At 42.0% G+C, this 14,598-nt stretch overlaps 1 protein-coding gene across 1 annotated transcript; it reads right to left on the bottom strand.

Annotated features, from left to right (window-relative positions):
* Positions 1–1,433: 1,433 nt before the first annotated feature.
* Positions 1,434–9,927, bottom strand: LOC124284956 (melatonin receptor type 1B-B-like). The gene is made up of 2 exons (XM_046721087.1): positions 9,440–9,927; positions 1,434–2,902 (listed from the first exon to the last, which is right to left on the bottom strand). The coding sequence occupies exons 1-2, from the start codon at positions 9,693–9,695 to the stop codon at positions 2,130–2,132; spliced, it is 1,029 nt and encodes a 342-aa protein (XP_046577043.1). The 5' UTR covers positions 9,696–9,927; the 3' UTR covers positions 1,434–2,129.
* Between the last annotated feature and the right edge of the window lie 4,671 nt (positions 9,928–14,598).

The raw sequence follows: 14,598 nt of genomic DNA, 5'->3' as shown, positions 1-14,598 counted from the left end.
TTGCTCGCGGCGCTTAATCAGAATCTGATTTATATTACCCCAGAGAATACCCAAAGTGCCTGTTGGCCGCTAGAAGGTTAGTCACATGACTTTATCCAACCGGGTACCCATTTTCTGCTGGGTGAACAGAGGCAATTTGAACAAACTCACTTGCCTAAGGTGAGACCACATGTATCACATGTGCTTCGTTGTGGGTCAGGACTGAAGTCCTAGAAACTCTCAGGAGTCAAGCTGGCAAACACGGGCACCCATCCAAGGATTGTCCGAGCTCGACGTTGCTTAATTTCAACTGATTCGTGACCTGAGCTCTGTGCACAAGACCAAGCGCGATGGAAAGATAATAATTATCCCAATTAAAAAAGTGGAGTAGTATACATCACGGCAGCATATAATCGGTCAGATAAACAGGTGATCGTCAGCATGAGCACCGATCCACAGTGATGAGCCATGTACAAAGACAAAAGCTGCAACCACCCTATCCATTTTAGCTGACATTCACAAGTGCGTATAGTTTAATGCCGTTTTAACACATTGTGGCTGCAATGGTTTCACACATTGTACCCCATGGGAATCGAACCAGCGTGACGAGCGAACACGTTATGCACAAAGTGGACTAACATCTAGTCTCTAAAATGAACATATTTTTCAGAAAAAAAACGGGTCCGAAATTATATTATAATAATAATGGTCATTAATAGAGTGTCTGTATCCACGCAAGTGGACATGCTAAAAACGCTAAGATATTTTACCCGGTTAACCCAAGCTGCCTGTAAGGCGCTAGGAGATGCCGGGTACCCATACACTGCTGGGTGAACAGAGGCAGTTTTGAACAAACACGTTTGCCTCGGATGAGACCACATGTGCCACGTGTGTTTCATCAAATATACATGAAAAATAATACAAAGGAGCGCAGAGACTTTCTTCATTACCAGAAACTGTGGTAATCTGGACTTGCCACCTATTCTTGACCCGCATGGGCCGCGATGGGTATACATGTATTTGACTCTTCACTAAGCTACTACAGCCAAAAACTCAAATCAGAGTGAGTGAGTTTAGTTTTACGCTGCACTCAGCAATATTCCAGCTACTCAAATCAGACATGTGTTATATTTGCAAACAGAGACCCAGTGTATCCTGGAAGCCAATAAAACAACAAATATTGCAGTTGGCTGTACTTATTGTACTTGGTGTAAAAAGTGTTTACATCTGTGCAATGTCTATTTACATGTGGCTGTTCCCGTGGGATGTGTTCGTTGTTCACAGTAAATCCTTGTATAGACAACCAGGCGTCTACCTCCATCACAGACCTACACCTACACTCCTACACCGGCAGTCTGTGTCTGTATCAAGTCTGAATCGATGTATTATACACCTCTGATGACATCACATTGTTGTTGACCCATAGGGTAAAATCCCACGAACATGCAAGTTGCAAAATCCCAGTGATTTTATACAACATCCTTTGATAATGTAAAGTCTCACAAGAAATATATTTCACATTTGAACACAATGTCATAAATGATCGAAATGATGTACATGTACAAAAGAATAACATCTTTTCTCGATATATATACGTGGATCCAATCCACATCGTACTTATCTGTAATGTACAGAATGTGCCACGAGGCAGAGCAGGCACTGATATCAAGGACTCAACGGTCAGGATATTCTACGTCCGCTTCCCATGGTTCATGGAAGAACGTATGTTTGAAATTGATACACTCTGATAAATGTTGTTTGAACTATTCTTTCGTTTTAAAAGTTTGATAAAACATTTAATCTTGGAATTTCATGAATTTAAAATCGCTATACTCAAATTCAAAAGTGGGTTTCGGGTTTTAAATCTGACAAATATCACTTATATGTTTCATATTGATTTTAAAGAAATCAAGCCAAATCGTTTTTAAAACCCTGGCATCTGATTTGCCAAATATTACATTTACATGGGTGTTCAAAGTTCGCCACTCGTTCACCTGACGAGAGCTTCTATGATCCTCGGCAGAAAGCTATCTTAATATTGAATGTCAATAAGACAATCCATAGGCGTGGTTTCTTTAGTGTGGCATCGTACCCTGACGGCAAGGAAAATGTTCACACCATCGATCACTACTTCATTCGTCAAGAATGGATCACTCATCAGTGGTACTTGTTTGTTTCGAACTGTCAAAAGGCGTTTGGGACCCTGATGATGACGTCACATCCGGTTTTCTCTTCAAACACTTGTTGAGGTGCAGGATTTCAAGGAACGCGTTATGAAACTTCCGGTGAGTGGCGTAATAGACAAGCCAGTTGATTGACGGGTGCAAATGCGCAAAAACCACGATGTACACGTGCGCCCCGAAATGAAAAGTGTCACTCGCGTCCAGGACAATGATCAGTGCGTAGGGGATCCAGCACACGCTGAACACCACATAGATGATGAACAGTGTTCGAGCCAGCCGGAAACTAGGGGGTTTGTTGGTCTTTGACCTGTCACCACGTGACTGCTTGACGCGCGCTCTCACGGCTCGCACGTGCAGGTACATGCGCAGATAGCAGATTCCGGTGACAGTGATTGGTATCCAAACCAACACGATTGAGAATACCACGGTGTAGGGATATGTCGCCATCCGTGCCCAGATGCATTCAAGGCTCTTGTGGTCGAAGTTGTGGTCGCCAATATCAGCGAAGTTGAGCAGAACGAGGCAGAGTCCGACGCAGTAGAAGCTCATGCAGTAGATGACGCAATTGCGGGCCTTGAAGATGGTACTGTAGTATTTGCTGTGGACGATGAAGATGTATCTGTTGCAGCTCATGGCGGCGATGGTCATGAGAGACGCCACGCACGACATCGTGCACAACGACCCTATAGCGCGACAGAGTCCTGGGATACGGTCGAAGAAATCAGAGCCCTCAAGTTTGGCTGTAAAATAACACAAAAGTCGTTTATAATGTGTAGAAACAATAATGAAATTATCTTATTCGTCATTGACAATGGTACAAGACAATGGTATTGAAACATCTCACTTACGAAATAAAAAAAGTTGTTATTCATAATATTTGTCAGTATTGTACTTTCTCATTTTTTAAATGCTACTCAAAGAAGAAATTAATTCTGTTTAAGATGTTGCATCTGAATTTTATAAACTGCTGAAAATCATAAAACAAATACAGGATAATTACTCGCTTGTTATTATTTCGCCTTTTTGTTCAATATACCAAACAAAAGTAACAGTGAATGGGTTAGATTAAACATTGCTTTTAACATGGACACGTAGGTGAAAAACCGCCTCCGTGGTGTAGTGGTTAGAGCGTCCACCCGGAGAGCGGAAGGTCGCGGGTTCGATCCCCGATCGCGTCATACCAAAAGACGTTAAAATATGGTACTTGTTTATCCCTGCCTGGCGCTCGGCATTAATGGGTACAACAAGGACTGGTCGACTCGGAGTCAGTATAATGTGTCTGAGTGGGGTATTCATGCTTCACTGTGGCATAATATCTCAGTGGGCTAGCACTATAAAACCAGCTTCAGTCTGGGCTAGTACAAGCAGCCGCACATACACATACACACGCATGCACGTCGTCGTATGAGCGAAATATTCTCAAGCACGACGTAAAACCCAATTTCACCTCACCTCACCTCACCTCACCTCACCACTTAGGTGAAGGGATTTTTACAGCACTCTTAGCAATATTACAGAAATATTACGGCATGGGACATAACAATTGGACTTTCATACATGTGTACCTCTACGTGGGTCCAAACCTAGGCCTCCGATGTTATGTGCAGACGTTTTAACCACAAGGCTACCCGTACGTCATTGGGGTAAGGTGGGGTGGGGCGTTGAGTGGCCTAGTGGTTAAAGCGTTCGCACGTCACGAACTTGACTCGGACCAATTAATTTCATGCAAAATTAATTCAGTTAAGTTAATAACACTCTGTCTGTAAATTCAGGGCAGTGGGACATTCTCGTGGTTAAAGCGTTCGCTCATCACGCCGAAGACCCAGGTTCGATTCCCCACATGGATACAATGTGTGAAGCCTATTTCTGATGTCACCCGCCGTGATATTGCTGGAATGTTGCTAACACGGCGTAAAACCAAACTCACTCCATGCTTGTAAGGTTCATCCCCCATCGCGATTACATGACATTATTACATTTGTCAAGGGTGAGCATTCAAATTTAAGTTTCAGCTCCCCGGGAATCATACAACCCACGGTGCCTACACATTTGTATTTACTTGATGAACTCATCTCTGATTCTCCTCTGTCAGATGTTCTGAGCCCATGTTATTGAACTTTGTGACACGCATGTAGCTATCATGAATTAGACTTCAACGGCCTGTTGAGATGCTTGATTCGAGTATCTATTTGGGGAGGTTCGGGACGGAAGTAAAAGTATTTGATATGCTGATTCAATATTTTTCCCGTATATATTATCACGGTAATGAAACTTGTAAGTGGACAGCCAAGAAAGGTGGTGAGTGAGTAAGGTTTTACGCCGCATCAATATTCCAGCAATAGCACGATGAGTGACACCTAAATGGATTTCACACATTGTACCATTTGGAGAATCGAACCCGGGCCTTCGGCGTGACGAGCGAACGCTGTAACCACTAGGCTACCCTAACACTGACTGACTGAGTTTGGTTTTACGCCGCTTTTAGCAATATTCCAGCAACATCACGGCGGGGGACACCAGAAATGGGCTTCACACATTGTGCCCATGTGGGGATTCGAACCGGGTCTTCGGCGTGACGAGCCAACGCTTTAACCATTAGGCTACCCCACCGCCCCGCCTACCCTACCACCGCCGGAGGGCATGAAATATTGCAGTCCCTTAAGTAGGTGTTCGTTGAAAAACAAACATATTTGCTGATATAGATGATTCTCAGCACATCATCCAACTATGAGGTTCAAAGAATGAGTATTCGTAGCGATGGCAACCATCAACCCTTACTTAAAATGAGCTAGCCCATTCCAAAGTCTGCACGAGGAAAACGTGCGTTCTGTCAGCTATCCGAGTTACTCCAGATCACATACAGAGAGAAACATTGCCTTTTTGAAAAGGAACTCGATACACATAATTAATCATCAAGGTCAGCTCGACCTAGAAACAGCTGATTACACAAACACGTGAACTGTTATATATGTCATTATCATTTCCTGGAAGGAACTGATACAATGATTATTTAAGTATGCTACAGTTAAAGATATTTTGGGATTATGAAACTATTTCTCAAGGAAATATTTTCAGCTCTGCAGCTTTCTAAAAATATTAGATTCACAGGCAAAGATAGAAATTAAGTATTTTTATATACCTTTTATTTTGTTTTGTTCAACGCCGCACTCGGCAATATGCTTGCTATATATAACGGAGATCTGAAAATATTTGAGTTTGCACCCGACAATCCATTGACTGATATCACGAGCTTCAGTCAGTGCAGTTACGTTAACAGCATTAACCAATACAGTGAGTCCGACAACCAGATCTCTTCCGTTACGTGGGAGGGTGGGAGTGAATTTAGTTTTACGCCGCTTTTAGCAATATTCCAGCAATATCACGGCGGAGACACCAGAAATGGGCTTCACACATTGTACTGATGTGTGGAAGCGAACCCAGGTCATCGGCGTGACAAGCGAACGCTTAACCACAAGGTTACCGCAAGGCCCTTATGTATGAGATGCTGAAAACCTGTCAACCCCGATCTTTACGCGTGTAAGACGTTTTCAAGTATTAAATGCCATATCACAGCAATGTCCATATGGAAAACGGCGGATATTTCCACCAAAGTCTGAGTCTAAATTTCTTAAATGTGTACACTGCCTGTGAAAGGCTTATTCGTTGCTTCATCCGCCGTGATCTTGCCGATAAATGCGGCGTATCATTCTATTTGCTCACTCCTCGCGCCGACGAGCACGTGTGGCCCACTCGTCGGAGGTCAACTCGTCACAATCGTCGTTGTACAGAATTGTGTCACACACGTCATCGCGTCCCAATTGGGTTGATCGATGCTCATGATGTTGATCACTGGACTGTCGGATTCAGGCTCGATAATTACAGCCCGCTGTCATTTTGCTGTGATATTACTCAGTGATGCTTTAAACAATAGACACACGTTGGTTGGTTGGTTTTATAGTTTCAGGGCGACGTGGGCCAATAAGAGGCCTATTTGCTCCCAAAATAGACACACAAAAACTAACAGAATTATGCCCCTTAGGTACACCCGGAACCTGTAATCATGGGATCGAACTCCTGTTTGTTTTAATGTTTCTTGTTTGCTAACATCATACCGGTTCTCGTGGGTAAAATGTATACATGTTTCTGTTGAACATAATTAAATACAGATCCTATTCCACATTGTTTCCCGTAGTCTGGTGTAACCTGCTTAATAGTTCGGCAAGATATGTACAGAGTCGTGCAAAAAGTATTCGGACACTTGACGTAATTTCCATAGACTTACATGTTATTTCAGTGTAGCATAAATAATTTTCATGAATTTAATTTTTGTAAGATCCAAGTCAAATTTGGCACATTTAGCAGTATTCCAGCAATATCCCGGGGACACCAGAAATGGGCTTCACACACTGTACCCATGTGGGGATTCGAACCCGGGCCTTCGGCGTGACGAACCACTAGGCTACCCCACCGCCCCGTATCACTTGCAAGTTAAAATAAATCAGTAAATATACAAATATATAGAACACAAATATGCTGCACAGTCACGTCATGCATTACACTCTTAACACATGAGGATCTTTACAGTCGTGCTCCGAGATACCCATGCTGCATTTAAACTTGCACGTGTGCACGTGCATTTTGTGCGATTTGCATATTGTGACCAAGACATTTGTAATGCTCGCGCATGCGCTGGTTCAAGCTTGCTTTTCTTTGAGTCTTAATCGAGTCTGGACCAGCCAACCCAGTGATCAACAGCATGAACATCGATCTACGTATGTCAACCAGGTCAGCGATCCCGTTAGTCGCCTCTTACCACAAGCATGGGCTACTGAAGATCAATTCTAACCCGGATCTTCACGGGTCGCACTCATTTAAATGTACATGATTACATTTCAATACAATGTTCAGTTATAAATATGCTAGATATTTTCAAAAAAAGGATGTGATTTTCCAGTAAAAGCTACATTGTCTGGCTGGTTGCAAGTTTTCCTGAATCAGTTACCTGAATCATACTAACGCCGAGATACAAGTGTCACGTGATCAGAAGGACAAGTTTGTTTTGTTTGTCTCTTGCATTGCGCTCAGCAGTATTCAGGCTAATAATCGGGTCTGGACCAGATAATCCAGTGACTATCAGCGCAAGTAAGTCTGACTACCCGATCTCGGGAGTCCTCTTTTACGACAAGCACGAGTTGCTGCAGATCGACTGTAGCCCGGATCTTCACGGGGATTGTTTTGCGGGATAAACTCTCAATGCGTTACAGATTATCTACTGGTGAAAATGTTGTACTTTTATGCAAAAAAACCCTGAATCAATGTATGGTGATTAATTGTAGTTCCTTCTAGGTGATTTGCATAGTTATCGGATCCCGATACGACGATACTTTTACGGGTTCAGTCGCAAAAGCATTGTGGATTATATGTTAATTGTTGTTTCCTTGCCTGGCATTAATCGGACAAAACTTGGACTGATAGACTTGGTGTCTGAGTTAGCACTGCAAATTAGACCCGACAAGCACATGCATCCACACACGTGCGCACACGTTGCCGTACAAATGAAAACCCGAACTTACAGGTCAGTTTGCCAAACCTATTCCTACTTTCTTAATCTTCATCACAACATGCATCCGTGAAACGTCTACAAGAAAGAACATGGGGTACACATTTGAACTAGCAAAACATCTTTGTTTGATAGGAATCACGTGTTTTGATGGCGAACTGAAAAATGCAGGGCTAAGTATGACTGAGTGAGTGAGTGTGGTTTTACGCCGCTTTTGGCAATATCCCAACAATATCATATACATGGGTTCATACATTGCATCCATGTGATTAGGCGTACCCAGGTGTTCAGCGTGGCAATTGAATGCTTTAACCACTACCCGTCAAAATCTGGGTTGGAATTGGTCTTCAGCAACCCATGCTTGTCATAAGAGGCAACTAACAGGATCGGGTGGTCAGGCTCGCTGGCTTGGTTAACACATGTCATCGTATCCCACTGCGTAGATCGATGCTCAATTAATCAATCTTTTTTTCGCACTGAAGAGGCTACAGGCCTATAGTACATATACATATATAATGGAGAATTACATAAATAAATATATTTACATAACAGTGATAAAGCTATAGAACATTCAATGTGAATGACTGACTGACTGAGTTTGGTTTTACGCCACTTTTAGCAATATTCCAGCAACATCACGGCGGGGGACACCAGAAATGGACTTCACACATTGTGCCCATGTGGGGATTCGAACACGGGTCTTCGGCGTGACGAGCCAACGCTTTAACCATTAGGCTACCCCACCGCCCAGCAATGTGAATGAACATGGCAAGATTTTGTCATGTATTTTGATGATTACTGCTTATAAGGGTAGAGAATTTTATGATGCTTGGATGGATATAGTAATATCTTTTAATGTATTTACAACGTATTGAATATATGATGGACAGATGAGGAGAAAGTGGTATTTATCTTCAATTTCATTTAAATTACAAAGTGTACATATTCTATCTTCTTTTTAACATTTTTATATCTGCCGCTTTCACATTTTCTTGCTATCTGCCGCTTTCAATCAACAAATCGTCGCGGGTTCGATCCACGAGATGAACATCGGAATCTTGCTAGTGATCGCCTAAATTTCTTTATATGAACACATGATAAGTACACTTCATTAAATAGATCTTTTTCTAAATCTTGAATAGTAAAAACATTTATTTGACAAAGATATTTTCTCACACCATGTTTGAAGTCTTTAGGTCTTCTGGTTAACGACTGAATAGAGAATAAGAAGTTCTTAACATGAGATGTCCAATTTCTTTGTCCATTTTCATCATCCAATAACATCATATTATAACATTTTTTCGGTAACCGATATGGAGGCATATTTTACAGTTTTAACCAATATTTGACAACTTTTATGCTCATGTGATCACTGGATTGTCTGGTCCAGATTCAGTTATTTACAGAACACCGCCATATAGCTGGAATATTGCTGATTGCGAAGTTAAACAACGCACTAACAATCAAAACAAACTTAAACTACTAGTCTAACCAACCGCCCCGGTTTAGTATGAGTGAGTGAGTATGGTTTTACGCCGCTTTTAGCAATATTCCAGCAATATCACGGCTGGGGACACCAGAAATGGGCTTCACACATTGTACCCATCGAATCGAACCCGGGTCTTCGGCGTGACGAGCGGACGCTTTGACCATTAGGCTACCCCACCGCCCCCGGTTTAGTATGAAGACTGCAGAAATGAATGAATGACCCTCTCACCTACGACACTCATGGGATCTGCTAAGGCTGTGACGTACATGTCGGAGCAGGCCAGGTTGACGATGAAGATGGATTCCACGTTGTGAAGGGATTTCCTCGTTGCCACCGCTACAAGAATCAGAATGTTGCCAAACGTTCCCATTAACGTCGCCAGTCCAAGAATTATGAGAATTGGTATCGCCATTTCAGTTTCTTCATTGAAAAATTCATGGCGACCAAATTTGAAAATACTACTGTTCACAGAATCAGAACTCATATTGGTTCTCGATGGTACCAGATTTAAAGTCAGTTTTAGTTAATGAAAATCTTCAATGTACTGCCGATCATATTCAGTGCAACAGGATACGCAGACGGAGGCGACAGTGGCGACGGAACAACGTTTGAACGTTGAATGTGTTTACGGACGTGTGCACGCGTGGCCCGGCGTTGATAATGACAGTTAAATCAGTTCTGGCTGGGCGTGGTATTGTACTCACGAGGAAAACTCTCTGCTGATGTCATCGAGATGTTTATTAATTTAAGGCGGCTGGTGAACCGGGTAACCCGGATGTAATCGGAAGTGCCATTTTCCACTATAAGAGGAGCAGTCACGTGACCATCGGAGCACGTGATTCGACAATTGAAAATACCGGAAGTTATTCATACGCCATATCATTATATATGTCACAGTTATGAGTTCGGGTTAATTCGTTATATGTGTGAAGCTTATAAATATAATAAATGTTTATCAAAAGGATAAATTTTCAAAAGTAACATCAGTTTGCTGAGGTGAGGTGAGGCAAATTGAGTTTAAGAGATATGACAATGTGTGCGTGTGTGCGCGCGCGTGTGTGTGTGCGTGTATGTACGTTCATGAGGTGTATGCACAGATCAGAACTAGTGAACTATGGTGCTAGCCCACTCGTAAACCACTTCGGGACAGAGGTTGTCGGTAAAAACAAAATAACTCTCATTGCAGTCAAATGATAAAATCTATTTTTCGCACATAAAAGGAAGTTTTTAGACCTTACATCACTCAATACAATGGCGCCTTACCTCTTGTAATAAGTGCTAAATTCAGAGTTAGAAATTGGCCATGTCCGTTTTATTCTTTTAAGTAGCAATCAAAATATGGATTGACGAAACGAATAATGTTGAAGGAGCTGATGCATAATAAGCACTACACACATGGCTATTATAAAGATTTGATACCTGTTAAATATACAAGAGGACATACTTGAACACAACAACTTGTCATGCTCATGTGACGATAGCGATCTACAACAATACACTTGGGGGATACTTACAATCTACTTTAATATAGGTCAGCGTCCGAGTAGATGTTGTTATCAGTGAGAAGTAAACAAAAGTGGTTGGCATGAAGGCCCAAAAAGTGGAAGCTGAAACCTTCATGGTTGTTGAACGCCGCACAGTCCAACTATATGGCTTATAATTATCGAGTCTGGACCAGCATCCAGTCTTCAACATCATGAAGATCGATCTACGCAATTTGGATACCATGACATGTGTCAACCAAGTCAGTGAGCCTGACCACCCGATCCCGTTAGTCGCCTCTTACGACAAGCATGGGTTACTAAAGACCAATTCTAACCCGGATCTTCACGGGTGAAACCTCCATCTGCGACTAGGGGCGATGTAATTGTGATTAAAGCAATGGACCTGTTTTCGATTCCCAACACTGGTAGGTGCTGTAGGTTAGCCTAGAAGTAAAAGCTGGTCACGCTGAAGGCCGGGTTCAATTCAACACACACGAACATTGCCTGAGGCCCATTTCTGGTGATATAGCAATAATATACAAATGCGGCATAAAACCACACCCACTCGCGAGTGTGAACATGATATTTAAAGGGGGTCTTGATTCGAGTAAAATGACAGTCCCAGCATGTTTCAAGTCCATAAACAAAATTATGTATCAGTATGGCAAAAGTGATTTGCCTTAAATAGATGATTCATCTGATGGATCAAGAAACAAATTTCAACGTCTTGAGCTGGCAGCGAAATGGTTCCAAAGTATCATCTTGGGGGTCGGTGCGATTGGTTCGTCATATTCTTAGAGAACGACCATTTGACACAACAGTTTGTTCCTGGAAATATTAATTTATCTTCTAGTTTTTAGCGCGCGCGCACGCACACACACACACACACGCACACATACATAAAACTTAAAGACAAGTTGGATGTCATAAGAAAGTTGTGTTATGAAAGAAAAAACAACACTTTTCATCGTTTTTTCCTTTCCGAGAAGATTAAGGTCCGAACTGGTCTTCAGTAACCCATGCTTGTCGTAAGAGGCGACTAACGGGATCGGGTGGTCAGGCTCGCTGACTTGGTTGACACATGTCATCGTATCCCAATTGCGTAGATCGATGCTCATGCTATTAATCACTGGATTGTCTGGTCCAGACTCGATTATTTACAGACCGCCGCCATGTTGCTGGAATATTGCTGAGTGCGGCGTTAAACAACAACCAACCAACCAACCAACTTTCCCAGCAAACAAGTGTATGCTGTGAAGAAGTGACCGAAGATATCCTGTCTTACAATTTCTACTTTGTTATAAACACAAAAACCCTTGTTTGCCCTAACTACCAAGAATCCGACAAAATGCGCATTACTTGTAACACAAAACAAAGTGACCTAATTACAAACATGTTGCATCAGTAGAAACGCTATACTCATCCCAGACCACACCCTACTTCGTGGCACAGTTCTAGGAATCGAGTTAATATTCATCGTCACCAGGAAACCAAATGGCTGATGTAAAAAATGGCTGAAAGATCGTGTTCGGTGACAGAGACGAAAGTGCTTCCGGAAGTCTTCCTTGTGCATAAATGACCTTTGAACTCTCGGCTCACTGTGGCTAACTTACCTACATAATATCTGAACGAATTGTCAGAGAGGAAGTAAATCGCCCAGTATATGCGCCGGTTATTTGACAAACCATGCAATATGCAGGAAATATATCGATGACCCCTATTGCACTTCTCTATTGACAAGTTCATTCAAGGATTGACTGTACGTCCGGTCACGAATCAGTTGAAGTTAAGCAACATTGAGCGCGGAGAGTCCTTGGATGGGTGACCGTGTTTGGCAGCTTTACTCCTGAGAGTTTCTAAGACGTCAGTCCTGCCCCACAACGAAGCACATGTGATAAATGTGGTCTCACCTTAGGCAAATGAGCTTGTTCAAAATTACCTCTGTTCACCCTGCAGAAAATGGGTACCCAGTGGGATATCATGTGACTATAACCTTCAAGCGCCTAACAGGCAGCTTGGGTTACCCGGGGTAATACTGAACTGTCATACTAAATGGACTAATTAGTATTATTTATTATGTGTCTGTTAATTGGGGTATTCCATCCTGATAAATGTTCTTGGCCCATTCGCCCCCTTTCTTACGACCAACTTAGCATCGATTAGCTCTTGCTCATGGTCGTAATGTTTATGTCATTTGCACCAGAAAGTATACATAAAGCAACTGAAATTTGGTTTTGACTGCATATTGGCATGGCCAAAAGCTACATAAACTCCATGCCTTTCAGAATGTCATCATGTTAAATTTGAAATTACAATTTCTCATTAACGTATAGATTGTAGTACTAATTGGAGTTAGGGGCGGTAGGGTAGCCTAGTGGTTAAAGCGTTGGCTCGTCACGCCGAAGACCCGGGTTCGATTCCCCACATGGGTACAATGTATGAAACCCCGTTTTGGTGTACCCCGCCGTGATATTGTCGGAATATTGCTAAAAGCGGCATAAAACTAAACTCACTCAACTAACTGGGGTTGAATCGAATCCAGTCAGAGATCTAACCCACTCAGCCTCCACGGCTGCCACACAAATGGATCACACCCTCAAGGAAGAGAAATACGATAGGGCTGTACATTTGGCTATATACTGTAGTATGTGCGGTATGGGGTATCACAGTATAGTATAGATGTACCATTTTCACAAACACGTCCATAATGGCCAACGTCACATGAAGGTGGTGCCTAAAAGAAAATACTGTTTATTTTGATAGAGACATATTCTAAGCTTGTTTGAAAAACATTTGAATTAATTTTCGAATATATAAATCTTAATTTAAGTGTAAGATATACTCTTGTTTTGCTCATATCTGAACCAGTTTCTTGGGGCTTCTGGCTTCTGGGAAAGAGCCTCGTAATGGCTGGGGTTCAAGGATTCTGAGTATTTGCCGGTGTACAAAGCCACCGATCTTTTTCATTAAATCAAAAGGTACCACTTCACGGCATACAGCCTCTCACGAGCAAGATTAATTCTGTTCAGAAAGTATTCCCCTGAAACAAAACCAAAACACACAAAAGTGTCTATATCACACACAAGCCCCACCCCTTCTGCTGTTAGTCAATCAGGAAACAGTGACCAGTTCATAGGTGTGACAGTTTTATTTTTGATCTGTGGGTTCGTTTAGGTGATTAAGTAACCCCGAACTACAAGCAATATATATACTAGTATATATATATTAAAGTGCAACTAACAGATACCTTAGGTACCACTGCTCATACTTTAAAAACAAAATTGAACGGATTTATGAACTACTCAACTTTATTTTTGATCTATGGGCTCGTTTAGGTAATGAAGTAACACCGAATTACATGCAATATATATATTTCAAAGTGCAACTGACAGATACTTGAAGTACCACTACTCAGAATTAATAACATATGTGTGGGTTATTAACACTAAACAAACAATATGTTGTTATGTTTCTAATCACACCAACGATTATAAAGCATCGCAATAATTAATAAAGATTTATCCTTGACACGGGCCACCATTCAAGACTTAATGTTTGTGTTACCCAATACACCTCGTTATAGCCCGTGTAACCATAGTCTGTCGCACAGTCCCTGAACCATATTACTTTCCCTAATGCCTAGAACCACCACCCCCGCCCCACCCCGCAATGCTAAAACCCTAAATGGGGCAAGTCTAGATTACCTCAGGTTCTGAATCTCCCAACTCACTGGGGGCTCCTTTTCAATTTAAATGGGATTATTTCTTACCATCAAAATTATATATATTCAGGGACTAAGCGTTAGTCTAGTATAACCACTGCCGTCCGAATATGCATGAAGTCCGAAAACCTTTAATCCGACGATAAAAAAGACCTGTTCGATGTCCGAAAAGAATACTTCCG

The sequence above is a fragment of the Haliotis rubra genome, unplaced genomic scaffold (genome assembly GCF_003918875.1).
Source record: "Haliotis rubra isolate DU_JTF1 unplaced genomic scaffold, ASM391887v1 Scf349, whole genome shotgun sequence".
Classification (NCBI taxonomy): domain Eukaryota; kingdom Metazoa; phylum Mollusca; class Gastropoda; order Lepetellida; family Haliotidae; genus Haliotis; species Haliotis rubra.
This window is presented reverse-complemented; position numbering and strand designations above follow the sequence as displayed.